At 29.7% G+C, this 27,620-nt stretch overlaps 3 protein-coding genes across 4 annotated transcripts; 1 reads left to right on the top strand and 2 right to left on the bottom strand.

Moving 5' to 3' along the window:
• Positions 1-647: 647 nt before the first annotated feature.
• On the top strand, positions 648-3,884 carry LOC110628266 (2-phytyl-1,4-beta-naphthoquinone methyltransferase, chloroplastic). The gene is made up of 8 exons (XM_021774841.2): positions 648-842; positions 930-994; positions 1,077-1,167; positions 2,360-2,448; positions 2,651-2,784; positions 2,867-2,928; positions 3,055-3,154; positions 3,584-3,884. Exons 1-8 carry the CDS (start codon positions 708-710, stop codon positions 3,682-3,684), a joined length of 777 nt encoding a protein of 258 aa, XP_021630533.1. The 5' UTR covers positions 648-707; the 3' UTR covers positions 3,685-3,884.
• A 65-nt stretch (positions 3,885-3,949) lies between these two features.
• LOC110628264 (cysteine-rich receptor-like protein kinase 2) lies at positions 3,950-8,958 on the bottom strand. Its single transcript, XM_021774840.2, has 8 exons — positions 8,775-8,958; positions 6,232-7,051; positions 6,038-6,151; positions 5,798-5,937; positions 5,479-5,689; positions 5,067-5,301; positions 4,768-4,918; positions 3,950-4,657 (listed from the first exon to the last, which is right to left on the bottom strand). Exons 2-8 carry the CDS (start codon positions 6,992-6,994, stop codon positions 4,319-4,321), a joined length of 1,953 nt encoding a protein of 650 aa, XP_021630532.1. The 5' UTR covers positions 6,995-7,051; positions 8,775-8,958; the 3' UTR covers positions 3,950-4,318.
• A 4,160-nt stretch (positions 8,959-13,118) lies between these two features.
• LOC110627764 (cysteine-rich receptor-like protein kinase 3) lies at positions 13,119-16,410 on the bottom strand. Of its 2 annotated transcripts, XM_043948587.1 has the most exons (8): positions 16,070-16,410; positions 15,200-15,911; positions 14,941-15,054; positions 14,702-14,841; positions 14,403-14,613; positions 14,080-14,314; positions 13,856-14,000; positions 13,119-13,756 (listed from the first exon to the last, which is right to left on the bottom strand). In XM_043948587.1, the coding sequence occupies exons 2-8, from the start codon at positions 15,846-15,848 to the stop codon at positions 13,421-13,423; spliced, it is 1,830 nt and encodes a 609-aa protein (XP_043804522.1). In that variant the 5' UTR covers positions 15,849-15,911; positions 16,070-16,410; the 3' UTR covers positions 13,119-13,420. The 2 variants fall into 2 exon arrangements, with proteins under 2 accessions (XP_043804522.1, XP_021629818.2); XM_021774126.2 differs by having other exon boundaries at positions 15,200-16,407.
• Positions 16,411-27,620: the final 11,210 nt, after the last annotated feature.

Here is a 27,620-nt window from a genome sequence, read left to right as displayed (position 1 = left end):
AATATAAAGATAGAAGCTGAGCACAAAAAGAAGAAAAAGGAGTGTCTGTGGTCAAAAGGGAGGAAAGATTAAGATTCTCTTACAAACATTAAAGGAGAAAGTAATAGCAATAGCAATTTTTGCAATAATTTGATCTCTATTTATTATCTTAATCAATCCAGCTAGAACATTCCCATAATCTTTTTGACCTAACACCTGCCAAAGGATTCAGTGCAACTTCAATCAACTCTTGCTCCTCTCCACCCCCTCAAAGCAGCGATTTTTTTTTTTTTTAGATATAAAGAAATTGTATTGACTATTGATAAAAGGCTTAGCATCTAACCCACAAAACTCAAGTTAGAGAAGATAAAAGAAACAGTTAATCAAAGTCCAATTGTAACCAACTACCCAAAGGCCCATCTAAAAAGAGGATCAGTTGATGTGAAGTAATGGACTTAATCTATGCTGTCCTCCCATCTCCCACCAAGCCTGGAGGAGAACAACATAAAAGCAAAATACAGAGATCTTCTAATGAAGAGTCAAGGATAAGTTTACTTGTTTTTTTAAAAAGGTTTTGCTTGAAGTCCAATTAGCCCATTGGGCCTAATGGCTTTATTGTTTTGATTATAAGAACAGGCCCATGTCTTTACTCTTGATTATCGATATCTCCTCCTCCTTTGGTTAGTGACAAATCAACTGTAAAAGTTTTCAGGATAACCGGAGCTGACATGGCTTCTCTTCAGCTCAGTTTATCCGTCCCATCCGGTCCACGAACTTCCATATCTCGGTTCAGAAACCGGCCGGTTGAATGCACTAACGAACGCCAGGCGCTCTTTAGCCGCATTGCTCCTGTTTACGATAACGTGCACCCTGCCTGTTTCCCCTTTGTTTCTTTTTATTTTATTTCAATTCATTTTGTTTCTTGTCATTAATCTTTTTAATTTGAACAGTTGAATGATTTGCTGAGCTTGGGCCAGCATCGAATATGGAAACGAATGGCTGTGTCCTGGACTGGGTAATTTTTTTTTTAATTATTAATTATTAATTTTTTTGAAGCAATTATTTTATCAAACGAAAAATTTGGAATATTGGTACAGGGCAAAAATGGGAGATAGTGTGTTGGATTTGTGTTGTGGAAGTGGGGATTTAGCATTTCTCTTGTCTGAGAAAGTAGGTCGCAATGGAAAGGTTTGTTCTTCAATCTCCATATATTATTTCTATGTTCTTAGTTCTTGAATAGAAAATGTACTTAAGGAGCTTGATGCTTCTTCTTGCAAAGCTGTGAAGTCAATTATCAATTATGTGAAATATTTATTTCGTCTTGGGTAATGTAATGATAATATAGTGAACAAATACTGGGGTAAAATTCTAACAATTACTACTGATTGTCCTAGTTGATTTGGTTGAGGATTGGATTCTAGACCAAAGACTGCTACTCTTCATGAGTAGCCTAGGCTTAATGTCCCCCCCATATGACAAAAAGAGAAAAAAAAAAAAAAAAAAAGAAAGAAGAAGGGAAGATAATATTGGTTATGAAACATATTTTTGACCTGTCGCTTCTCTCCAATCATTTAGGGTATGTTTGGCATTGCAGATAGAGTAGGGGTTGAGAAATACCCTTAATCAGAGAATATTAATTTAATTAAAAAAATATTTTTTGTGTTTTGGCAATAAAAAGTGCTAAATAATTAAACAAACTTTTTATAAGCTGCATCTAAAATGATCTTTTTCTGAAAGGTAGGTTTTTGGACCCTAAAACTCAACTGCTAGATGGGGCCAAGGGCCATAGTTATTGTTGCACCTGACCTTATTGCTCTAACAAATGCTTTATAGTAAGAACAAACCTGCATTTTGTTTAAGCACTAGTGAATGAAGTACAAAAAATGGTGGTCAATTTTTTACTTTATATGTTGAGCTCTCATTAATAGTTACTGAACCCTCTTTTTGATAAAATTTAGAATTAGTATAAAAATGCATGTTGTATGTTCAAAAGTTTATCATACTTAAAGAATCCTTCGTTATTTTTCAATAATGAACTTTATCAAGAAAAATGTTATAATTGTATGCGTGATCAATTGATAAGTGACATCTACTTTAAGTATTAGATTCATTGAGTTTAACTGTAAAAATATTAAATTATATTTTAAATATTTTTAAAATACTTTATTACATGTTGACTGGGAAAAAAAAAAAGAAATTCTAGATCTGCTACTTTGTTTAAGTATTACTTTTAGTTGTTACTCAACTGTCTCTTTCATATAATGTTGTATATCTTGCATCCTGACTCAGGCTAAATTTGTGCCATCGCATATACGTTCATGCATTATAATCCTTATAGCTTTGTTGTACAATCCACCTTTTTTCTGGTGACAATCTGTAGGTGACGGGTGTTGATTTCTCAAAGGAGCAGCTGCTGATTGCTTCCTCTCGGCAACAGTTGTCTTCAAAAGACTGCTTCCAAAATATCGAGTGAGCATTGGTATATATCAATTAGGTGAATGACTAATGCTTAGACATTTAGGAGGATGCTCACAGGGATGGGGGAAATGGCCATTTAATAATAGTTATCAAGTCATATGCAATTCATGTAGGATCATCGAGTTATATGGCTTGAATAATGTTAATGGTTGGATTACCTGCTCTAAAGGAGATTTTCTTGTATTGATGACAGGTGGGTTGAGGGTGATGCAACTGATTTGCCATTTTCTGATTGTAACTTTGATGCTATTACCATGGGTTATGGTCTACGGAATGTGATAGATAAGCATAAGGCCATGCAGGAGATGTATCGAATTCTGAAACCAGGTCCTGTTTCTCTTCCTTTGCTTGAAAAAATCCAATAAAACAACAGGTTGGTCAAATTTCTGATCCTTGCTTTGGTTTACAGGCGCAAAAGCATCTGTCCTCGATTTCAATAAGAGTAGTCAAGTATTTGTTGCTTCGTTTCAGGTATTCAGATACAAAACTAAAAGCTATTGGGTTTTGCCTTTTTTGTTGCAACTCTGTGGTCTGTGCTTATGATGTCCTATTTGAAAATATGACAATCAAATCTTTTGTACATTTTCTCATCTCAAGGAATGGATGATCGATAATGTTGTTGTTCCTGTCGCATCTGCCTATGGCCTTGCAAAGGAGTATGAATACCTGAAGAGCTCAATCAGAGATTTTGTTACAGGTTTTTTCTTCTCCTGCTATAACTTGTGCATCATTGTTATTATTGTTTTTCCTAGTGGAATTGTAAAATAATACAAATAAAAACCCGAGATCTTTTGGAAATGTATATTTAATTGCTTTCCTCCACCAAATTACCATCCATATTGAGGTCTCTTTGCCAAAAATTTCCATTACAGCTTGGCTGGAATATTGCCAAGAGTGTAGAATACAATTCCATTTGTCTGCTATGTTAGAAATAAAGGACTTTTATTGAGGTGTTCTCTCCAAATATTTATGCCAAGTTTGTCTTGTTCCCAAACACCTTGCATGTTCAAAAGATTTTTTGAAGGTGGAAGTGCAAAATTAGAAATATTATAACTATAGAAGGCACATGTAATCCTGCATCTTCTTTTTACTGACTCGGTGTTGATAGCGTGTGCCCTTGATACAGGGAAGGAGTTGGAGGAACTTGCTCTGGAAGCAGGATTTTCGGCTGCCAAGCATTATGAGATCAGCGGAGGCCTAATGGGAAACCTAGTGGCCACACGTTAGGCAAAGAATGATATTTGGAATTTGCTAGGATATCTCACTAGCTTTCTTGTGAAGAAGTATAGGGGTAGTAGCTTTGTATCTAGAATATTGTCTGTGAACTCAGAATTTCCATACTGTAAGTTCTTTGCATTTGCCAAACAATGTTGGCAACATGACCACTAAATTAATTGCATTCCCATTTCCCTTCCCTTGCCCACTTATATACTGCAGTCCACTTCTCAATTTCTTTATCCATTCTTTCCCGTGGATGCAAAATTGAAAAAAAAAAAAAAAGCAATTTTGCACGAAAAAGAAATAGGGACCCACTAGCAGTCTCTATCCAGTCTTCGGCAAGCTGAGATTCATTCATTTAAACCCAAAATTGTATAGCAAGCAATAATACAACTTTAGTTGATGTACTTTTCTCTAATTTCATGATAAATATTTGAACATTGGCAAGTATCCTCTACTTTATATCTACAAGTCATTGGACGCCGATCTGCATTTATTGCCAACTTCTCACATATCCCCATCAGCTTCCTCAAAATGCTTGCAAGATATGCTTTGATGAGGTAACGTACTTACCGACTGGGATATTTATCTTCTTTCATTTTTCTCTTGACGTTTTAAATGCAATTGTTTGTTGCTCTTCAGGTCATCTTGGATGGAAGGAACTATGGGTGATAGTTGCAATTGATGCTGAAAGGCCAGCGTTGAGAGGGTACCATGGGTCCTCGCATGTGTCATTGAGTTCCATGGTTTTTTCATCTATGAAAGGGGGATTAGTGGGTGCAGGGAGTTGTTCATCTGTTGTTAGCATCTGTAGCGCCTTTGCCGTTGTTGGTCGAAGTGATGGTACCTCTTGCGTACACAGAAGTCCTACTTGCACTACTCTAAAGACATCATTCTTCACGTTGCTGTAATGGTGGTGGTGCAGCATCAGGTTTGGGTCATAAAGCTCTTCCACAGTCCCTGCCTGAAATTTCTTCCACGTCTTTTTTGTTTTTTTTGGATAAGATAGAATACAGTACATATATTTAGTAAAATATCATTCTTATTTGACTGAAGAAAAAAACTGGGTGAGGTGAGATTCCTGGAACTTACAAGTGTGACTAGGCTGTCCGTATATTCGGCGGTTTTGCTCCTGTTGTTCTGCCTCCCTGTGACTATCTCTAACAAAAGCACACCAAAGCTGTAGACATCTGCCTTTTCAGTTAACTGGCCATGAGCAAGGTATTCTGGTGCCATGTAGCCACTGCATATTTTTAAAATTGAAGTCATTGCCATTTCATAGTCTAACATTCATATAGAAATTTCAAATTGAAATCAGTTTATTACAATATTATTGATCTTAAACTACATGTAATACTTCCGCAAATAACTGCAAAAGAACTGATACTCACAGTGTTCCTGCAATGGCTGTGCTGATATGACTCTTATCTTCTTGGAAAGACCTGGCCAATCCAAAATCGGCAATCTTAGCACGAAACCTAGAATCCAGTAAAATGTTGCTGGCTTTTATATCCCTGTGAATGATCCTGATTTTGGAGTTTTCATGAAGATAGACTAAACCTTCTGCTGTCCCAACCATGATGTCATATCTCTTCTCCCAAGTCAGTGCTTTGCCCTTGTTTTGATCTGTCACATTTAGATGTTTTATGCACAACATTATCAAAGTTCAGTTCCACGCAATATTAAGACAGTAAGACATGCTCATAGAATGACAACGAGATTAGATAGCCTTATTTATTACTGTAAATTTTTAATAATTTTGCAATCTCAGATGATTTTTTAATGTGAAATTCTAGTATTTACCGAAGATGAAACGGTCCAGACTCTTGTTAGGCAGGAATTCATAGACAAGGAGGCTTTCAGGTCCAGAACAACTGCATCCTAACAACCTGACCAGATTTTTGTGTTCCACACTGCTTATCATGTTAACTTCATTGTAGAAATCGGCTGCTCTATGTCTGTTGTTAAAGAAAAGCCTCTTCACAGCAATCTCTCTCCCATCTGGCAAAACTCCCTGTAATAACGGGAAAAGAATCAGACAAAAAAAGGCAAATGGCAAGCGGTTTTGTTGATTTATTAAATATCGTAAGTTTGAAAGGAATTAGACAAGGAGAAAAAGTACCTTATAAACTGATCCGAATCCTCCGTGTCCAAGCTTGTTGGCATCATCGAAAGATCCTGTAGCCTTCTCAAGTGTTGAATACTTGAAGTTCAAGCTACTGTCATTGAGGGTTTTAACCAGCTTATGTGCATCATTCGAACCTGGAAGACAGATATATTAATAAAAATATTTGCTTATTAAAAAATAGAGGTCGCTACGCAGATGTCATCGTGCAGAAACAAACAACAAAAGCTTTATTACCTCTTCTTTTCTTCTGTATGTATCTGCGCTTCCAGATATAAATTCCTATAGTTACCGCAACTCCAAGAACCACCAGAGCGCTGACAACTGAAACCACTATTACTATGACGCTGCCTGCATTTGACATTTTCGAAAAATTCAGGCTATAAACATAAAAATTAACACCCAACTTGAGAAAAATACTATTCCTTTACCTCTTGAACGTCCACTTCTCGGCACCGGATTGAGAAAATCTCTATCCGAGTACCTCATAAAACAACCGGTATACAGTGCCCTCCCCTCCGACCAAGGCAAACATTTCGAAATGGATGCACTAGCAGTCTCCAAGCATGCCCTGCAAGAGCTTGCATTCAATGTTCTCCAGCAATCAGCTAATACATAAGCAGATTCGTTTGTCCCTGGAACTGTCACTTGAGCTCTTGCGTAGCCTCGGTTATTTGGTGCACTTGAAACTGCAGTTGATAGAGCCTGCTTAGCTGATTCCCCAAACGTTGAATTCTTCCTTGTTGTATTCCCACACACAATTTCGTCTCCAGGTCCTTTATATTCCTGAAAGAAGCTGTAGTTTTCTGATCTCATGAAGCAACCATCAAGGAAAATGCGACCCCCATTGTAAGGGTAACATTGTGGCAGAACTGTACGTGCCTCAGCGTAGCACAATACGCAGTCAAGTAAAGAAAGGTCTCCATAACATTGAGCAAGGCCGTAGTTAATGTCAGGTCCTGAACCTGTAACAGCTATTCCAAAACCTGAAGTGCGCATCTGCTCGCTGATGTTCTCCATTGTGGCAACAAAATTCGGTACAAAGATGGTCGGGTTGTTCTCAAGTTGGCGTCCACATGTAACGTTCACTTGCTGGGTTCTGGGATCCCCCATCACTGACTGATATATTACTAAACATCCAACAAAATAGAAGAAAATGCATTCATAGTTGACTGATAGGATTGTTCTTCTCATCTTTCTGCTGATCTTATACCAACTCAAGTAACTGTAGTTTTAGTTACGAGTCTATCCCTGCTCAAGATGGATTTAGTTTAGAGAAATGGAGGTCAAACCCATCAAATCACGGTACTCAAAGATAATGAAACTGAAAACAAAGACTTAGAAAGCGAAACGATATATTGGAGAAAGTGAAAAAAGTTGTGCATCAACGTGGCAAGATTAGACAAAAAAAAAAACTTGGCAAGAAAATATTTGGTCTTCATGGATACAAAAGAGCTCTGTCAAGAAGGTTGCTCAGTTATTACTTGGTGTATATACCCACCAATTCACAAATGGCATATCCACTTATAAAGTATAGTAGTAATTTTGTATGAATAGTGACAGAAGCAATATTTATATTTAAGAGAGCGAATATAACATTTACAATGAAATATTTACATTTAGATTTTGTTTGGTTCAAATGTGTTACTTTCTGGAAATTTATTCCAAAAAATAATTGAATTAGATTGGAATAAATAAAAAGAAAAAATTCTTTATTTTTTAGAAAATTAAGAAAAAATATTAAATAAAAAAAAAAAAAAATACAGCCAAATGCAAGAAGTTTGCTCTGTTTGAGCATCTCAAGTCAAAAAGGGAGGACCTGGGCCTCTGTTGATGAGTTTCTTGGTTTCACACTGGGCTGACTTCTTTCACGCCCTCTCTAATTGCAACTTCCAATGAAATGGGCATCTAATGAATCCACCTCTCCAGATAAGTTTATCATTAAAAAATTGTATCCACTATGTTGACCAGGAATATTAAACTCAATGTCACGGCCTAATGATGCAAACCCAACAACTTTGAACTACCTCTCTCTCTTCATTCGCACCCTCTTTATTTATCTACCATTTTCATGTAGGCCAACAATATGTATCTGTGTATATTAAATCCCAATAGCAGACGACACAATTTCTTTCCAATTTGAGTATGAGTATAGAGTAATTTTAAAATTAAAAAAAATGTTTGTACTCTTTAATCGACGTAAATCAAATCTGATTTTATTGGGGATATATAAAAAAATATATATATATACTTAATGCAAAATAGTAAATGGCTTAAAATTTTCAGCCCATAGAAATTGACATTGAACCGAAAACAACTTGACTACAACGTCCAGCGGAAAGACAACGACGGTGCGTTTTCTAGAAACGATGTTGGCGTGCTTTAAGATCCAACACCCAGCCGACCCTTTTAATTATCCATATTCATATGGACCCGGTGTGGCTGCCACCACCAACGGCAACTAAACTTAGCTTGCCCCACCTCCGCCAGCGCCTATCTCTATGACGCCATCTGTGTTTTAATAATTTTTTTTCGTATTGAATCCATCAACCACCCAAATAAAACCTCAACTGCGATTTAAGCCGTGATGAACAGAAAAATAAAAACCCAATCATTTCCGGACACCTAAGCATATAAACATCCACAGTTCTCTACATTAATTTTTCTCCCCCAAACAGGATCGCGAATAAAGAAAATTTTCATTGTTTGGTCGAATTCTGTATTTGCTTTTAAACATTGTATTATTAGTTATCATTCTTTAATTTTTGTCGTCTTCTTTATTCTTCTTCTTCAAGCAACGCAAGCGAAGCAGAAACATAAGGTGAAACAGAGAGATTACAGAAAAAAAGAAGCAAGATCTTCCTCTGAATTATTGGAACTAAGAATCAAGAAGAGAAAGAAGAAAGAACTAGCAGTAGAAACTCTAAATTGCAGAAGAGAACGAAGAAAGGTTAAGTGAGATTTGAAGACGTACCTTTTTGAGCATCTGGGAAGCAGAAGCTGAGAATTCTTGAGAGGGAGAAGTTAATTTGAAGGAATAAGAAGAAAACAATGAAGAAATGAGAATTGAGATGGTGCACAAGTCATCAGCAAGACTTGTTAGAACAGGAGAGAGAGTCCAGACATGTCAAACTTCCAAGTTTGAACCCATGAAAGAAGCACCAAATTGGATGCAATAAACGCGGTTCCTTGTGCTTGAATTTACCATCCTACCCCTATTTCGAGGCTTTTCTTTTCTATCACATAATTATTATTTTCTTTTATAAAATTGTTATCTATTTTCCTTTTTAAATATTATAATAATATATAAATTAATTATTATAACTCCATTTAATATTTTTTTTAAAATAAAATTAAAATACCTCTCGATATTTAATAATATTTAATATTTTTAAAATAAATAAAAATATCTTCCTTAATATATATAAAAAATAAAATAAATAAAATTATAAAAATAGACATTCAAAATTAATATATGTGCCCTCTATTTTAAAATTTAATGATTGAATTTAGCATTTTATCTTTATTTTTAATCTTTAAATTATGTTAAAATTAACATTTATGTCGCTTGATTTTTTAAAATAAAAAGTTTTCTCCATATATTTTAATTTTATCAACCTGAAAAAATTACTATTAAAATTAAAAAATATATAATAAAATATTGAATTTTGAAAATAAAAAAATGTATGTATTAAATTTAATATGGCTCAATAACGTAAAAGTAATTTTTTTTCAATAAATAAATAAAAAGAAAATGTTTGATATGAAAGGCAGCATGGATTTTTCTCAGGTTATTGGAATGGAAGTTGGAAGAACCTGCTGATTTCCTCAATAGGTTTAATTTTATCTTTGACGTGGATTACAATCTAGAGTTTGAGGTAAGTTTTATTTATTTATTTTTTTCATTTGACTAATGAATCAAGGAATTTAATTATAATAATTATCATTCAAAGGGATGATTCAAAACCTCTATATCTTTTTCCAAGAACTTATCAAGATTTATTTTAATTCATAAGTTTCATACAATGTACAATGATAGGGAGAGGCATTAAAATAATAATTTAATAATTTAAATATTGATATTATAATATCACATTAATAATTTAAAATTATATGTAATAAGATAGTAAAATTAAAGGAAGGAGATACATGCAGTTTCATTTTTTTTTTCTTATATAAAATTGAGAATATAAACATCATAAATGATAATTGTTGACCTCTGATACCAAGTTGAGATTTGAAAAAAGAGACATGTTCAAAATTTATTAGAGTTTATTGATCGGATCGACCCATCAACACACCATTTAATCTGCGACTAGAGCAGATCGGGCTGACCGAAAGCCAAATCTACTAGAAAGGAACCTATCTTGTTTGATGTGAGTTTGATGTGATGGAGAGTAGAAGAATATGTCCAGTTATACCGCAACCCTATTAGGTATAAAAAATGAATTAAATGGCCGTCTGATAAAAATGGACAAATAAGTATGCCCCTACGTACAATTTTACGTGATAGAAACAAATGACACTGTAGTAGGGTGATGGTCATGCGTCAGTAGTAGAATATAAAAAAATAAAATAAAAGAGGAAACATGGCCTACACACATAAATTTTAATTTCTTTAGATTTTAAATTATCAATAAATAAAATAAATACTTATTGAATTTATTTTATTTTTCAATGAATAAATTTTAGAAGTGAATATTTAGTCAATTCAGTTTAAAACTGAACCAAATAAATTAAAAATTGATATTCAAATATCTATGCAAACCGAATTAAATTAAGAGTAAAATCAATTTGAATAAAATTAATTTGATTTGATTTAATTTAATTAATTAAATTTTTTAATAGAATTTAATCAGGTTTTGTAGATTTTTTTTATTAAAATTAAACTAAAATCATTAAATTTTTTAAAAATTAAAACAGAACCAAAAAGTATAAAATTAAAGCGAATTTAAAAACTAATTTGAAGGGTCTTTAAAAAACTAAAGATTTCATCTTTCAATCTTATTGAATTGTTAGTTGAATTAATGATCTTGATTATTTTAGAATTTAAAAGCTCAAGTTGAGATTATATATATATATTCTTTGAGAAGTATAGATGAACAAATGACAGAAAGCATAAGTGGGATTAAGATGGAGCAAGACATAATCCAAAGTCAACTTCCTGATTTGCAAGAGATGTTCTTTGAGAAGTGTAGATGAACAAATGACAGAAAGCATAAGTGGGATTAAGATGGAGCAAGACATAATCCAAAGTCAACTTCCTGATTTGCAAGAGATGTTACTCAAAATCAATCACAACTTGCTTCTTTAATTATCACTCATCATCATTATTCTCCTTCTCTTCTTCCTTTTATCAAAAATTTATCAATATCTTATATAAATAAAAATAGTTTTCACACTTTATATCTATTCTAAAATTAATCATTATTACTCATTTATTTTATTTTTATTAAATAAAAAATAATATAATTATATATATATTTTAACATGTGAGTACCTAAAAACAACCAAATATAGAAAATAATAATAAAAAAGAAAAATACATATATAGCCTTTAGACACTGCTAGAATGGCTGTTCTTGAAGGGATGAGTTGTTAAAATGCTCATATGCCAGAAAAGTCAACATACCTACCCCTCTTGACCTTCAAGCCCTAAATTATTTGTTTTTGCAGTAAAGATTTTAAAATAGGCTTGTTTCAAAAAAATAATTTATATTTAAAAAATATTTTTTAATAAGATAATTTATTTTTTATTATTTAACTTTAATTTTAAAAAATAAAATTTATTAATAAATTTATATATAAAGATTTTATAAGAATTATCAAAAATAATTTCTTTAAAAAAATATTTTTTTTAAAAATAATTTATATTATCTTTTAATAAGTTAATTAAATTTTTTGAGTATTTCAAATATTAAAAAATATATAAAATATTCCTTGAAATAAATGAAATCTAAATACCATCATTTTATATATAAATATAGAGTTAGCTAAATACATCATTTTTCTCTTTTTTTTTTTTTTAAATAGGGGTTGGGGGAGTCGAACCTTAGACATCTCAGATCTATCAGGATGCACTTTCCACTAGGCTAAGTTTCGGAGTGCACATCATTTTTCTTTTATTTTTGTCATTTTAACCTTTTAATTTTATCCTCATTCAATTTACTCGTTTAAGTTTTAAATTCCAAACATAATCCTTATATTATTATTTTTTTTAAAAAAAATATTTGTGATTTTATTATTACTTTAGAGAAGTCATAATAAAAATAGGTGAATTAATATATTAAACTCTCAAAATGCTCGTTATTAATAAATGGGTAATTATATTCGTAGACCTATAGCTAAAATAATATTTAGTATTAACGATCTTACTTAAAAGATATGTATACAATCACTAACAATCAAACAAAAAAATGATCTAACAGTAAAATCTGATTAATTAATTGCTGGAATAATTGAAAGGATATATAATTCAATCAGAAACTATTGCCGACCTTCACTTTTTATCCAACTTAAAACTTCGACAATGTCTATAGCTTCTACGTGCTGAAAAGAAATTTGGATAACGCCATATTTTAGCCACCACAAACTTCTCATATGAGTCCCGTACAACAGCACCTAAATCCATAAAACTCAAACTTGAACCGATTGATAAACTTAGTCTTTATATTATGATAACATAACAAAGTGCATATCACTCTATCAACTTTCAATTATAGAATAATTGAATTTTCATAATATAATAGAGTAAATATTACATTATAGAAATTAATTTATTTTTATAATTTGAAAGTTAAGAAATAAAATAACTTCTTCAATAACGGTGAAGGGACGGTGTTTGATATTAAGCTCTTTCATGTAGTTTCATCAGATTCTTTCTCTTTTTAAATGTTATTTTCGGTGGGTATCAGATAGCTGGTAAACCAATCTTTAATAATTAAATAGATTTGAGTGTATAGCAACTAATACACGTAAAAAGTCTTAAGCTTCTAGAGCTAAAGATCACTTTTCCCGGAAAATTCTAAGTAACGTCTTTAGGAAAGATAATGAGAAATAAATCGATACATCTGATTTAATTGATCTCAAGTTGGTAAAGACTGAGTTGTTAAAACATGCCATGGAAGTAATATTTTGAGAGTTTGAATTCACTTCACCAGAAAATAATTTAAATAAATTCATAAGCCAAAAAAACGAATTCTTTTATTTCAAATAAAAAATTTAATAAAAAAGAAATAAATTGAATAAAAGACTGACAGGAGCTACATAGGTAAGAAGAATGATATGTAAGAGCCAACTGAGCAGGAGTTACTTTTGGATCAGAATGCTTTACAAAGATTAAAGAATATGAAGCAGATTACAAGAAACATTAGCTCTTTCACATTACAAGAATCACTGCTATGTATATATTTACATATACATAGTACAAGAATCAAGAATTTATATCAGCAACAGAGGATGTTGTTATGCTTTTATATATCACTTTGATATTAACAAAGGATTGCTATCATACAATGGCTGATCGAGTCGGGTAGAAAATTGAACCAGCTCAACTGAATAACCAACAAGCAGGAAACAGGATTCTAGCAAGTCAGAGAAGCTCAAGTCAGTGCAACAGGTTCATCTGGGCTCAATCCAGCTTTGTGTCATGCTGTTCCCTGAAGATTGAGTGCAAGATTCAGCTTGAGAACTGTAATTGACAGGCTTAGAATGTGAGCTGATCTCTGAACTACTGCCAGGATTGAGAAATGGTGGTGGCTGTGTCGGCTGCGGAATTTCATGGCTGTTAGTAAGCATTTTAACAACAACTGACATTGCTGGACGCAGTTCTGCAGAAGCTTGCACACACAGCAGGCCTATTTGAAGCAATTGAGATGCTTCCTCTTCTTGAAAATTACCATCTAATGTTGGATCAACAGCTTCACTTAGTCGACCAGTTCCATAAAGGTTCCAAACCTTTTTCCATAAACAAAAAACAGAATGGTAAAGAAATTGTAATTTTACAAACTAAGAAGTCAATGTGTTTGTCTGATACAATTGATAGAAAATGTTTACCATTTGCAGGATAGAACATGAATCTTGATCGAAAGCATTGTTCCTCTTTCCATAAACAATTTCGATGACAAGAACTCCAAAACTGTAAACATCAGCCTTCTCAGTCAATTTGCCACGAACGACATATTCTGGAGCCATATAACCTCTGCAGAAGCAAATTTAGTGAATTATTTTGGTGAAAGCTGATTCTGATGAAGACATCACAATTATGAACAAAGACTTACAATGTGCCAGCAATTGCAGTGGTGATATGAGTCTTATCTTGTGGAAATAATCTTGCTAGGCCAAAATCAGCAATCTTTGGTGTAAAGTCCTCATCAAGCAGAATATTGCTTAATTTTATGTCTCTATGTATTATTCTTAGATCAGATTCCTCATGAAGATAGGCCAAGCCCTCTGCTGTGCCCAATATGATGTTATACCTCATCTCCCATGTCAACGGCGGAACATTATTTCTAGCTGAAGTGAAATTAATACAGGTTCATAAATGAGCAAACTTATGAAACAACAGCAAAAACCTTAAGAATTGAGAGATAAAAGCAACAACCAAAGAGATGATCGTGAAGGCTTTGATTCGGCACGTATTCATAAACAAGAAGGCTTTCTGGTCCAGTGATGCTGCATCCCAGCAACTTCACAAGATTCTTGTGATCAATGTTGCTAATCAAATTGACTTCATTAAAGAAATGATCTACCCATTGCCTTGTATTGAATAAAAGCCTCTTTATTGCAACAACTTTTCCATCTGCTAATACTCCCTGATTCACAAAAGAACAGATAAATTAATTTCATGATTAAGGACAAGGGTTCCCCATGAAGCAATTAAAAGCTTAAAACCAAGTTTACCTTGTAAACTGAACCAGATCCTCCTTGTCCAAGCTTATTGGAAAGGTGAAAGTAATTTGTGGCCCTCTCAAGAGATTCATATGAGAAATTGAGCTTCGAATTATTCACTGTGGCTAATAGAGCACCAAGTTCCTTCCTTTCTGAAGCACATTATAGATCATATCAACACATTAAACTTGATACTACTTGCTGAAAATTGAAAGAACAAAATTCAAGACCTAATCAACAAATGCACTCACGTCTTCTCTTTTCTGCAATTCTCTTCTTTATAAAGAAAATAGCCGTTGTAACGAACAATACCACAGCCACAACGGAAGATGTCACAGCCAATATAACCGCCAAGTGGCTGCGCCCTGGTAGCCACCATTAAGATAATATCAGAATGTACCCAATAGCAGAATCAAGCAAAAGCTTTAGGTTGTAGGAATATGGACAGGCTTATAAAATTGAATTATAGGAAACAGAATGAAGAGCAGAATTCAGGAAAACCAAACTCACCTCCACTTTCTGCATCTTGGGAACTTGAATTGTTGTAGAATTTGTTAATGGAGTATCTCAAGTAACAGCCAGCATTTAAAACCCTTCCTTCTTCCTTTGGAGTACAATTAGCAATCTTAGATACAGCATTTGCCAGACAAGTCTCACAACCACTCCCATTCACCAACTCCCAACACTGAGCCAATCCATAAACAGAAACATTCCTTCCATCCACAGAACCCACAAAAAACCCATCATTTCTCACGGCTTGCACACTCAAGTTCCTCACCAACTCCATAGCATTAGCACTGAAAACAGTCTTATTTCCACCAGAAAAATCCCCATTTGCACATACAGTTTCGTCCCGTGAACTCAGTGTCTCGTTAAAGAAATTATAATCATCGTACCTTAAATAGCACCCATCATAGAAAAGTTTGCCCCCACGAATGCCTCTTTGGAAAGGGAGGCACCTCAAAATCTGTGTCTTGCATTGGGCGAAACAGAGATTGCAATCTGTTTGATCAAGATCTTTCATGCACTCACCAAAGGTATATACTGTGTTGTTACCTGTCCCATTTATAACAGTTCCATACTGTTGCCTTGCAATCAAGGGAGTCACTGCGTCCATCGTAGCTAAGAAATTTGCTACAAAGATTTGCCTCACTTGCATCGTGGCTGTTCTGTTTGAGCACACCAGAGCTGCCTCTGTAGCTCTTGGATCAGACGCGGAAAACTTCACCAAGAAACATGAACAAAAAAGCAGAGAGATAACATAATAACCACATGGGGAAGAAGCCTTCATTTTTCTCTTGATTTTCTTGGCAACCAAACAGAAAAGAGAGAGAGAGAAACAATCCGAAAACAAAAAAAGTAAAGAATCAAAACGCTTACGCAACGTAAAGGAAATGGAAGGTTCGGACAAAGGGATCAAATAAAAGTAAGAGCCACCATCGAAACTGCAGCAGTTGGTTATAACAGAGTAGGTGGAGGGGAAGCTGAAGTTGAGAGTCTTTCCTTTCAGATGTGGTGAGTGGGACCAAATGGGTCAAATTGATGAATTGCGGTGGCTTGGCTTCTATTCCGTCCTATACTCCTACACAAAACGACCAGCCTGATCCTTGCGTGCAGAAGCAGAAACCCTGTCGCCGTTGTGTTGAAGTCAAACACTTAAAAACTCTCTTAGAATATGGCCGTCTTTGTCTTTGCCCGCAGGAAATGGACATTTCTAGTGCGTCAACCCTTTGACTTGAATGGGAAATACGCGGCCAGATCCGATCCATCATAATTAAACACATAAATAAATTGGTCCATCTATCAGAAAAATAGATGAAATCCATTCGGCTCACTAAGAATTTCCTGAACTTAAACATGGCATTCGATAAAAAAAAAAAACTTGGTGTTTGAAAGAGCAAGTAAACGTGGTAGGTTGTCGCAGAAATCAGACATAGGCGGTGCTCAATGTGAAATCCATTAACTTATTGATGAATTGTAGGGAAAATGCTGCGAGAGGTTTTAATGTGGATTGTTGAAATCTTCTGAGAGGGACGGGGGACACATTCCAGAGTTATTGAATATTAATCATTTGATTAGTTATCTGGTAGATCTAATATTAAATGTTAATTTTATTTTATAATTCTACAATTCTGACCTAAAATTACGCCTATAGTGGGATGAGCACAATTGAATGTTGAAATTCCTGAATGACCTCGACTGCCTTCTTGACAAGGAAGGCATCTCAAACTCTACTTCACGTATATCATTCATATACTGGAACAAAAAGCACTGTTTAATTATAGTTATAATACATTAAATATGTGAACGTTTGAGTTATAATCAAATTGGAAATTGGGATTAGGGTTTTTCTAATAAATTTGAAGTGTATTAAATAGCCTATAAATACCCATCTCCAGCTCAACAGCAATATCAATACATTTTGTACAAGTAAAACCTAATTGAAGATTATATAGCCTACCAAAATGAGATCTTCAATTGTTTTCATGTGCTTTGCAATGTTGATGAGTTATGGATTTGTAAATTCTGTTAGTTCGGAATCTCAACCACCTCCATTTCCTTTTCAATGGCCCTCATCAAATCCCTTTTTTCCTACACCTACACCACCGGCAGATTCAAACTCAGATCCAGTTCCACCACCGTCATCATATGTGCCACCCTATGAAAACATTCAAGCATGTGCAGGAGCTGCAGTTTATCTTGGTTTTTGTTGGTCTGTGTCTTCTCGAGGTTCTGAGTTTCCAACAGATATTCCAACAGCACTAGGATGTTGCAGTGTATTTAGGCAAATGGCTCAGAATTGTTTTGGTGGACGTGAAGAAATCCCAAATATCATCTCCCATTATGTGTCTCCTGCTTTCATTCAATTCTGCGAGACACATCACTAGTTGATTAATTATTAATGCAAAATTAAATGCCTCTTGAAATTCTAGGTCTAGATTAATTGTTTGTCGTTATTAGATTTTGATTTTATGTTTTGAGGCAATCTCTCTTTGCAGCATTAATTAATAAATTAATTTTTAGTTTTATGATGATTTATTTATATATAATTTATATTTTTAATTAAAAGAGAAGTGACATTTTTATATATACATTAAAATCATAATAATGATGGTATGATATTTCGGAGTAAAATTAGACTTAAAAAAAAAAATTTAAAATCCATCAGTTTTTTAAGCAAATTAATTCATCATCACAAGTTTTGATCCGAACACATGAAATAGATTGGGCCTATCATAAGCCTGAATTTAATAGGAAGTATTCCAGCTCAGTGATTATAAAAAAATTACGATTAAAAAAAATTTATTTGTAAAAAAATAATTTAATAAATCCTAAATTTGTAAAAAAAATTTAATTATTTACAATTATAAAAAAATTTACTATTAAAGTCTAAATTTGATAATAATAGATCCTAAATTTGTAATTATATTTTCTTTGAAATATCAATCATATAAGTGTTTAACCTAAAAGTGATTATGGGCTGTCCAGGAATTAATAAGTTGAGGGTTTAACAAGTTGAGGGTGAATTTGCTTTTAAAATAAAAAGAAATTTTGGATATTAATTTAAAAGTTTAATTTGAAATCATTTACAAAATTATCAACTCTTAAAAACCTCCACTAACTCACCGTATAATTTTGGATATTAATTTCTCGAATTAGATTTGGGTTTCTGCTCACCTTTAGAGTTTTGGGATCCATTACCGAGGTTAAAGAGATTCGCCTCTGTTTGCGTCTCTAGCTCTCTGAAAATAGTAGACTTAAAGCCGAAAGATTTATATATTACATGCGCCGCGTTTTCATACTTATAAGCGATTAGAAACTAAAGATTTTTTAATATTTTTAAATTTCATACTTATAAGCGATTTCTAAAGAAATTAAAAATTCGGAGAGTTACAGTTGAAATAAATTTAACAGATATGTTAATAAATAAATATTATAATATTATTTTTATTATAAGTATTATGTTATATATCTAATAAATAATTATAAAATAAATTTTTTTAAATTTTAAAATTCAAAATATTTTTTAAAAATAATTTAAAATTTCAAATAATAATATTCAATTTTATATAATACAAAATACTTAATATTAAAATTTCATAATAACTAATAAAATAAATAATAATGATAAATTGCTTCTAATTGGCTTCATCAATAAGGAATTTTTGGTGTTACGAGCTTATTTAAATTGATATTATTTTGAAGAAGTAGTTGAAGATAATTAATAAATATTCTCTTTTCTTATAATTTATTTTATGGCAACCTTTGTTAGAGAATTGAGTGATTATCAATATTGATGATGCTTTTAAAGGTAATTCGGTACATGCATTATGTGCAGGAGTTGCTCGGGATACAAATGATATCCAATTGGTAGATTTTTAGAGTAATATTGATAAATGTGATTCGTTTAAGGCAAAATTGTGGGGTGTTATCTATATCTTAAATTTAAGAATCTTTTAGTAAATTATAAAAAAATTAATGGGTTGGTAATGGAAAATGCATGTACATTATGTTTATAGGAAAGCAAATTTAATCAAATTGACGTTTGGTGATGGCCTGAGTTTTAAGTTAATAATTTCTATGCCGTGACTATGTGTAATTTGCTAGATACCAATAGAATTGAAATTAAAAAATAATAATAATAATAAAATAAATAATAATATATTAAAATTTTATAACAAAATAACTAAAAGTTTATGTATTCTTTTACTTTATAAAAGATAATAAAGTGAAATATATATATATAATAAAATAAATTATTATGTAAATTTGTTTACTTTTAGGAAATATTTTTTGCATTTTTTATAATTTATAAATAATTTTATATTATTTCCTCTCTTTTTATTCTTATAAATTTTATAGAGAAATATAAATTAATTATAATTTTGAACCCTAATTCAAATCCATAACAAAAAGTAGTTTCATACCTATCCATTCTAAGATTAATATTATATTTTTCTTTTAAAAAAATTACAATTTTCAACACTAAATACATGATAATTTTATTTTCAGATAATTTTAACAGATAATTTAGAGTTTTATATATCTCATTATTAACATTTCCACGTAAAATTAAATGAGTTCTACCGATTCAATAAAATTAATAATTTAATTTTTAAAAAAATATATATAAATAATAGAAGTATATATTAAATAAAAAACCAACTCTATTTCCTGGAGTATTCGTTTAATTTGTGATAGTTATTTATCCTAATATTTTTAAATTTATATCTTAAAATTTAATAATTATTAGCTAAGAAATATAATTGAGTTATAATAATGTAGTTGGTATAGTTTAATTAGAATACTAATTCATGAAATTGTGATTATATTATAAATACTCCAATTGTTCAATAACTTTAAAATCATTCGTATATCATATTATTTATATTGTAGAACAAAAGAAAAATTGGCAAATATTAGTAAAGATGAGATCTTCAGTTTGCTTGTTATTTGTTTGTGTGCTCAGCAAAATTGATGGAAGGATTAGCGGATACTACAAATGAAGATGCTGCTTTGATTGATTGTGGTTGTTCTGCAATTTGTTTTGGTTGCCCTTATAAAATAAATTGGATTCAAACTGGGCGAAGTTTAATAGGTAGACATTGTACATGTACATGCAATTGTCCACCAAATCCTTTCTTCTCTAATCCTATCAAACCAACACCTTCAACTTCTCAAATTCCAGTCACGCCCTCTATCCCTCAAGTTCCAACTATACTATCAACTCCAACGCCTCAAATTCCAAGCACACCCTCAACTCCTCATGTTCCAAATACACCGTTGACCCCAACTCCTCAAATTCCAACTACACCATCCATCCCTCAAGTCCCAAGAGCACCATCTGTCCCGTTCACTATGTCTCCAACTTGTGCTGTAGCCTCTGTTAATTTAGGTCTATGCTGGGCTCGAGCTTCTGTAGGTACAGCTTTTCATAACGATCAATTGGCTGCAGAATGTTGTAATATGTTTACAGAATGGGGTGAAGGTTGCTTTGGTGGAGATAATGAAATTCCTAGAATTGTCTCCTATTGGGTTCCTCCTGCTTTGGTTCAGTACTGTGCAACCCATCATTAGTTACTTACTATTAGTTTTTATGTCAAATGCTTATAAGCATATATATGTTAGGGTCTTAGGTTCCTTTAAATCTTAGGAAAATTAGTTTATTATTTAGATTTCTATAGTAATTATTTATTTGAGACGTTTGATCAAATAAAAATCTAAAGATCAGTTCTTTAGTTTCATAATTTTTTATTATTAATTTTAATTTTATTTATATTTATTTTAATTTTTCAAATATTTTATGCCATGTTCACAAAAAATTTGAAGATAAACATTATATTAAAAAGTAAAAAGAAAAAAAAAGGGGAACTCTGATTCTTATAGTTGATGCAATAATTAATTAATACTTTTTTTTTCCCAGCAGAGACTAAAGAGCTTATTAAATTTCCACTGTTCGACAAGTGATCAGATATTTAACATTTAGATTAGGAAAAAAAGATTTTTTTAATCTCTTTGTAATATAAAATAATACCAATAATAATAATAATAATAATAAAATTTTAAAAAATATATCTGTTAGCATGATAATCAATACATTTGAATAAATTTAAAATTTTCAGTTTTACTCAATCAATTTTCGATCTCCACCTTAAATAAAAAAAAAAAATTCTGTTAAAGCCATTTATCATATTCATACTTTAATGATACATATCTTCTACCCAACTTTGAATAAATCATTTATAAAATATAATATAATTACAATTCTCATCTAATTGATCTATATTAATTTCAAAATAAATTTTAAATTAAAAAAAATTGAATTATTCATTTCTAATGTGATAATTAATAAAAAATTTAATTACATAAAATTCTTATAAATTTATTGATTCTCAAAATGCTATACAACTCAAAAAGCCACAATCCTCCCCTAATTGATATTACATGCAATGGCTTCTCAAAATTCAACTAGATTGCAGCAGAGAGATAACTACGAATTTGGAATATATATAGTTGTTTATTTTATTTTATTATAATTAAAGATATAATTTTATTATATTGAATCAATTTGTTAGATTTAATTTAAACTAAAAAAATATTGAATTACTCTAATAAATTTTTATTGGATGGTATAAGAATTTATTTATAGAAATATAGATTAATTATAAGTTTAGATCTAATTGAAATTCAAAAAAAGTAAGTAGCAAAGTTGAAAAGTCGAAGAATTGAGAGTGAGCAGTATTCAATTTAAATCGAATAAATCGACTGATCGAATTAATTTTTTTATTTATTTCAGTTCGATTTAATTTTTAATTTAAAAAATTTTAATTATTTCAGTTTGGTTCAGTTTTGATCAGAAAAAATCGAACCGAATTGATTAGTAATAATAATATATTATTTTCAATAATATAAAGAGATTATATTATATCAGTTATATGAGATTTAAAATTTTAGTTCGATTTTTTATTTATTTCGGTTCAGTTCAGTTTTTAATTTTAAAAATTTCAGTTATTTCAATTCGGTTCAGTTTGAATCAGAAAAAATTAAAAAAATCGAACCGAACGAATTAGTGATAATATTATATTATTTTCAATAATATAGAGAGATTAGATCAAATATTTCAATTAAATTTTAAAATATTAAAAATAAAGTGTAAAAAATAAAAATTTATTAAAAATTCAAATTGAATCAAATCGAACTGAATCATATCGATTTGATTTAATTTAGTTTGATTTTTAATCAAAATCGATTTGGTTCGATTTTTATAAATACTAAAATTTTAATTTTCTATTTATCCAGTTCAATTTAATTTTAAACCGAATCCATCGAATACTATCGCTCAAAAAATTAATCTTATATATCATTTTTTAAAAATATATATATATGGAATAAAAATATATGGAATAACAATTTTATGGAAAATTATTTCTCATAAAAATGATCTATTTTAATACTTGTTGATAAGATGGTATCATCTCATCCACTAAAATTTTAAGAAGGAATTCTATTTAAATAGATTTTTTTAAATAATTAATTTAAATTTGAAAATAATTAAGTTTTCTGATTAAACTATAAAGACGGTGGGAGAAACCAATTAGACTCGTAACTAACTTTTAAATATTTTTTTATTAAAAAAAATCTATCTTAAATTTACTTAAATATAGCAGATAACAATTATTTATACGATTTAGTTATTTTAAAATAATAGATAGTATAGTTTAATTAGAATAGAAATTCATTATACTGCTGTAGAGATAGTATAAATACTTGAGTTGTTGAACAAAATTATTCATAGAGCAAAAGAAAAATTAGATTATTAGCAAAAATGAAGTTTATAATTTGCTTGTTATTTGTTCTTGTGTGTTTAACCAAGTCGATGGCATATTCTTATTCTTATTGCAGTTGTTATGGTACTTGTTCTAATGGTTGCCCTTATGTAGTACAGTGGGTTTATCAAGGTTCAAATTGGAAACATTGTGAATGTGCATGCAATTGCTCATCAACCCCTCAAGATCCAAGCACACCATCAACCCCTCAAGATCCAAACACACCATCAACCCCTCAAGATCCAAGCACTTACTCTCCAAATTGTGCTCAAGGAGCAGTTAATTTGGGTGTATGTTGGTCTCAAGTTTATGCATATCAGAATAATCAAATTGCTGCAGAATGTTGCAATGTATTTACACAATGGGCTCAGGATTGCATTGGTGGAAACAATGTTATTTACTGGATTCCTTATGACTTGGTTCATTATTGTAGTAATTATCATTAGTTAATTAGTATGATCTTAGTTAGCTATATGTTTAAGAATAATTAGTTTATTGTTTAGATTTCTAGTTAAGTATTTGAGTCATTTACTTAACTAAATTTAAATATATTATCTTTCTATTTAATTTTATCTATATTTTTGGATTTTTTATATTTTATTTATATTAAATTTAATTTTTTGGATGATTTATGCGAAGATATTTGCCATTAAATAAAAAAAACTCTAAGATTATATTACAAAATTTGTTTGAGGATTTAATTTTATTAAAAATTTGTAGTTCATTCTATACTTATTTTTTCCAAATTTAATTAATAAAATTTATTCGTTAGTAGCTATAGAAATTAAACAAAATAACTTATCTACGAATTTAATATTAGGGCGGTTCATTCTATACCACGAATTTTGTTAGTCTGTTTCTTCTGGCTAATTTTCAATAAATGTTTCAATAATGTTAAAATATTACGGTCTATCTATTTGAAATAGAGATAATGTGCCTTTATAAAAATATTTGAAATAGGGATAATGTTAAAATATTACTCTCTTCCCCAAGTGACTCAAGTATTGAATGTCCTTTTGATTTAATACACCTGAATTTATGGGGACCTTATAAAACAAAATCCATTACTGGTGCTCATTTCATGTTAACCATTGTTGATGATAAGTCCACATTTACATGGATTTACATGATCACTTTTAAATCACAAGTATCAGAAATCATTAAAGAATTTCTCAATGCTGATTGCCTTAAGCTTTTTCAAGAAAATGGCATTAAGCATAAAATGACCTGTGTCTATTCACCTCAACAGAATGGTATAGTTGAGAGAAAACACAAACATCTTTTGCAAGTGGCGAGAGCCATTTTTTCTGGTTAGAAACCTTACTTACTGCTACCTGCTGAAAACCTTAACTGGAAAAGCCCCTTTGAAATCTTGTATGGTCATATACCGAACATAAATTACTTCAGAATTATTGGCTTTTTTTGCTTTGCCATAAATGTATATCCTCACAAGAACAAGTTTAGTGAGAGAGCAATCCCATGTGTCTTATTAGGATACAGTCCCCAACAAAAGGGTTACAAGATATATGATTTGAAAAATAAAAGGATCTTTATTTCAAGTTCAATGAAACAATGTTCCCATATCATTTAGTTTACATGTTTGTTTTGTTAATGACAACCTACCTTATTTTCCTCCTATCACACATGATCATTCCACCACTGACATTATGATCCTTGCTCTTTATTTGATACATTTCTTACATATATCCATATCTGATTAAAATTTGATTCAATATGAACTAAGGGTGTAATTAAAACGAGAGCTAAATTTTATAAAATTCAGACTTGTTTATAAAATATTTAAATTAAAAAATTAATTTAAAATAATAGGGAATCTAATTCAAGTTGGAATTCGAAAACTCAATTAACAAAATTTAATTAATTTAAATTTTAAAATATTAAAATTTTAAATTAAAATATTAAAAAAATTTAATAAAATTAAATATAATTTAATTAAAACCTATTATAATCAAATCTTTAATTTAAAATATGTGAAATCATTATTTATAAAAGAGTTTTACCTTTCTATTTCTATAAATTTCTGGATAGGAAATATTATTTAGTACCCTAATTAATTATATTAAATATATTTATTATAAGATTAACGATATAATATTAAATTTAATAATTATTTATTTAAATATTTATATTACATAAAAAATTAATTAAAATATATATAATAAATATATAAATCTATATATAAACAGTTTATACATAAAGTTTATTTTCAAATTATATAGTTTTAATTAAATTTATATAATTAAATTTATATAATTTTATTATTAGTATTAACAGATATTTTTATATAAAATTTATTAATATATTAGCATTTCAAATTATATAGTTTTAATTAAATTTATATAATTTTATTATCAGTATTAATAGATATTTTTATATAAAATTTATTAGTATATTATCAGTAATTATTTATATATTATTATTTATTATTCATATATTATTATTTATTTTTATTTAAATATATAATTTATATTAAATTATTTTATATTATATAAAAAACTATACATATAATATAAATATAAAATATTACATAAAATAAATATATTAATATAAATATAATAAATTTAAATTATATAAGTATATATATACCTTATATTCAAATTTTATCAATAAAATTATATTGATTTATATCTAAATTATATAAAATTTTAATTTATAAAATTAAATAAATAATATTAAATAGAAAAATAATCATATTAAAATAATAATAATAATAATAATAATAATAATAATAATAATAATAATAATAATAATAATAAAATTTTAAAAAATATATGTGTTAGTATGATAATAAATACATTTGAATAAATTGAAAGTTTTTAGTTTTACTCCTTCAATTTTTGATCTCCGAAAAAAAAAATTTCTGTTAAAACATTTATCATATTCATAATTTAGTGATACATATCTTCTATCCAACTTTAAATAAATTATTTATAAAATATAATATAATTACAATTCCCATCTAATTGATTTATATTAATTTCAAAGTAATTTTTAAATTAAAAAAAAATTGAATTATTCCTTTTCAATGTTATAATTAATAAAAAATTTAATTATATAAAATTCTTATAAATTTATTGATTCTCAAAATGCTATACAACTCAAAAGGCCCCAATCCTCCCCTAATCGATAACTACGAATTTGGAATAGTTGTTTTATTTTATTTTTTTTATAGTTAAAAGATATAATTTATTATACTGAATCGATTTACTAGATTTAATTTAAATTAAAAAATATTAAATTACATATTTACCAATAAATTTTTATTAGATGATATAAAAATTTATTTACAGAAATCTAGATTAATTATAAGATTGGATTTAATTGAAATTCATAAAAATTAGCAGCAAAGTCGAGGAATTTAGGATCGAGCAATATTTAGTTCAAATTGAAAAAATTGATCGAATCAAATTAATTTAAAATTTTAGTTCGATTTTTTATTTATTTCGCTTCTGTTCAGTTTTTAATTTTAAAAATTTCAGTTATTTCAGTTCAGTTCAGTTTGAATCAGAAAAAATTAAAAAAATCGAACCAAATCGATTAGTGATAATATTATATTATTTTCAATAATATAGAGAGATTATATCAAATATTTCAATTAAATTTTAAAATACTAAAAATAAAGTGTAAAAAATAAAAACTTATTAAAAATTCAAATCGAATCGAATCGAACTGAATCATATCAATTTGATTCTATTCAATTTAGTTTGATTTTTAATCAAAATCAATTTGGTTCGATTTTTATAAATACTAAAATTTTAATTTTCTATTTATCCAATTCAATTTAATTTTAAACCGAATCAACCGAATACTATCGGTCGAAAAATTAATCTTATATATCATTTTCAAAAAATATATAAATATGGAATAAAAATATATGGAATAATAATTTTATGGAAAATTATTTCTAATAAAAATGATGTATCTTATGTTTATTTTTAATACTTGTTGATAAGATGGTTAACATCTCATCCACTAAAATTAGAAGAATTCTATTTAAATAGATTTTTTTAAATAAATAGTTTAAGTTTAAAAATAATTAAGTCTTCTGATTAAACTATATAGACGGTGGGAGAAACCAATTAGACTCGTAACTAACTTTTAAATATTTTTTTTTAAAAAAAATCTATCTTGAATTTACTTAAATATAGCAGATAACGATTATTTATACGATTTAGTTATTTTAAAATAATAGATAATATAGTTTAATTAGAATAGAAATTTATTATACTGCTGTAGAGATAGTATAAATACTTGAGTTGTTGAACAAAATTATTCATAGAGCAAAAGAAAAATTAGATTATTAGCAAAAATGAAGTCTATAATTTGCTTGTTATTTGTTTTTGTGTGTTTAACCAAGTCGATGGCGTATTCTTATTCTTATTGTAGTTGTTATGGTACTTGTTCTAATGGTTGCCCTTATGTAGTACAGTGAGTTTATCAAGGTTCAAATTGGAAACATTGTGAATGTTGGACTTTCGGTTGCCTAAGCTTGCTCCCGAAAGTTTGGACTTTTGGCTCTGGAGGAGGGTTTCGGCCGCCGAAGGTGCCGCCGAAGGTTGGGGACTTTCGTCTCTGGAAAGGAC

The sequence above is a fragment of the Manihot esculenta genome, chromosome 12, assembly GCF_001659605.2.
Source record: "Manihot esculenta cultivar AM560-2 chromosome 12, M.esculenta_v8, whole genome shotgun sequence".
NCBI classification, from domain to species: domain Eukaryota; kingdom Viridiplantae; phylum Streptophyta; class Magnoliopsida; order Malpighiales; family Euphorbiaceae; genus Manihot; species Manihot esculenta.
Note: the sequence above shows the minus strand (reverse complement) of the source record. Positions and strands in the feature narration are given on the sequence as shown.

Bases quoted from the DNA above. Each gene is read 5' to 3' on its own strand.
- LOC110627764 (XM_021774126.2), bottom strand. From the start codon at position 15,980: ATGAAGGCTTCTTCCCCATGTGGTTATTATGTTATCTCTCTGCTTTTT. The intron at 14,842-14,940 runs GTGAGTGCATTT...AATGTGCTTCAG, and splicing joins AATTGCAGAAAAGAGAAGAC to AAAGGAAGGAACTTGGTGCT. The intron at 14,614-14,701 runs GTAAACTTGGTT...TTTGTGAATCAG, and splicing joins GATCTGGTTCAGTTTACAAG to GGAGTATTAGCAGATGGAAA.
- LOC110628266 (XM_021774841.2), top strand. From the start codon at position 708: ATGGCTTCTCTTCAGCTCAGTTTATCCGTCCCATCCGGTCCACGAACT. The intron at 843-929 runs GTGCACCCTGCC...TAATTTGAACAG, and splicing joins TTGCTCCTGTTTACGATAAC to TTGAATGATTTGCTGAGCTT. The intron at 2,785-2,866 runs GTCCTGTTTCTC...TTTGGTTTACAG, and splicing joins GTATCGAATTCTGAAACCAG to GCGCAAAAGCATCTGTCCTC.
- LOC110628264 (XM_021774840.2), bottom strand. From the start codon at position 6,994: ATGAGAAGAACAATCCTATCAGTCAACTATGAATGCATTTTCTTCTAT. The intron at 6,152-6,231 runs GTAAAGGAATAG...TGTCAAATGCAG, and splicing joins GAGAAGTGGACGTTCAAGAG to GCAGCGTCATAGTAATAGTG. The intron at 5,690-5,797 runs GTACTTTTTCTC...CCGTTATTACAG, and splicing joins GATTCGGATCAGTTTATAAG to GGAGTTTTGCCAGATGGGAG.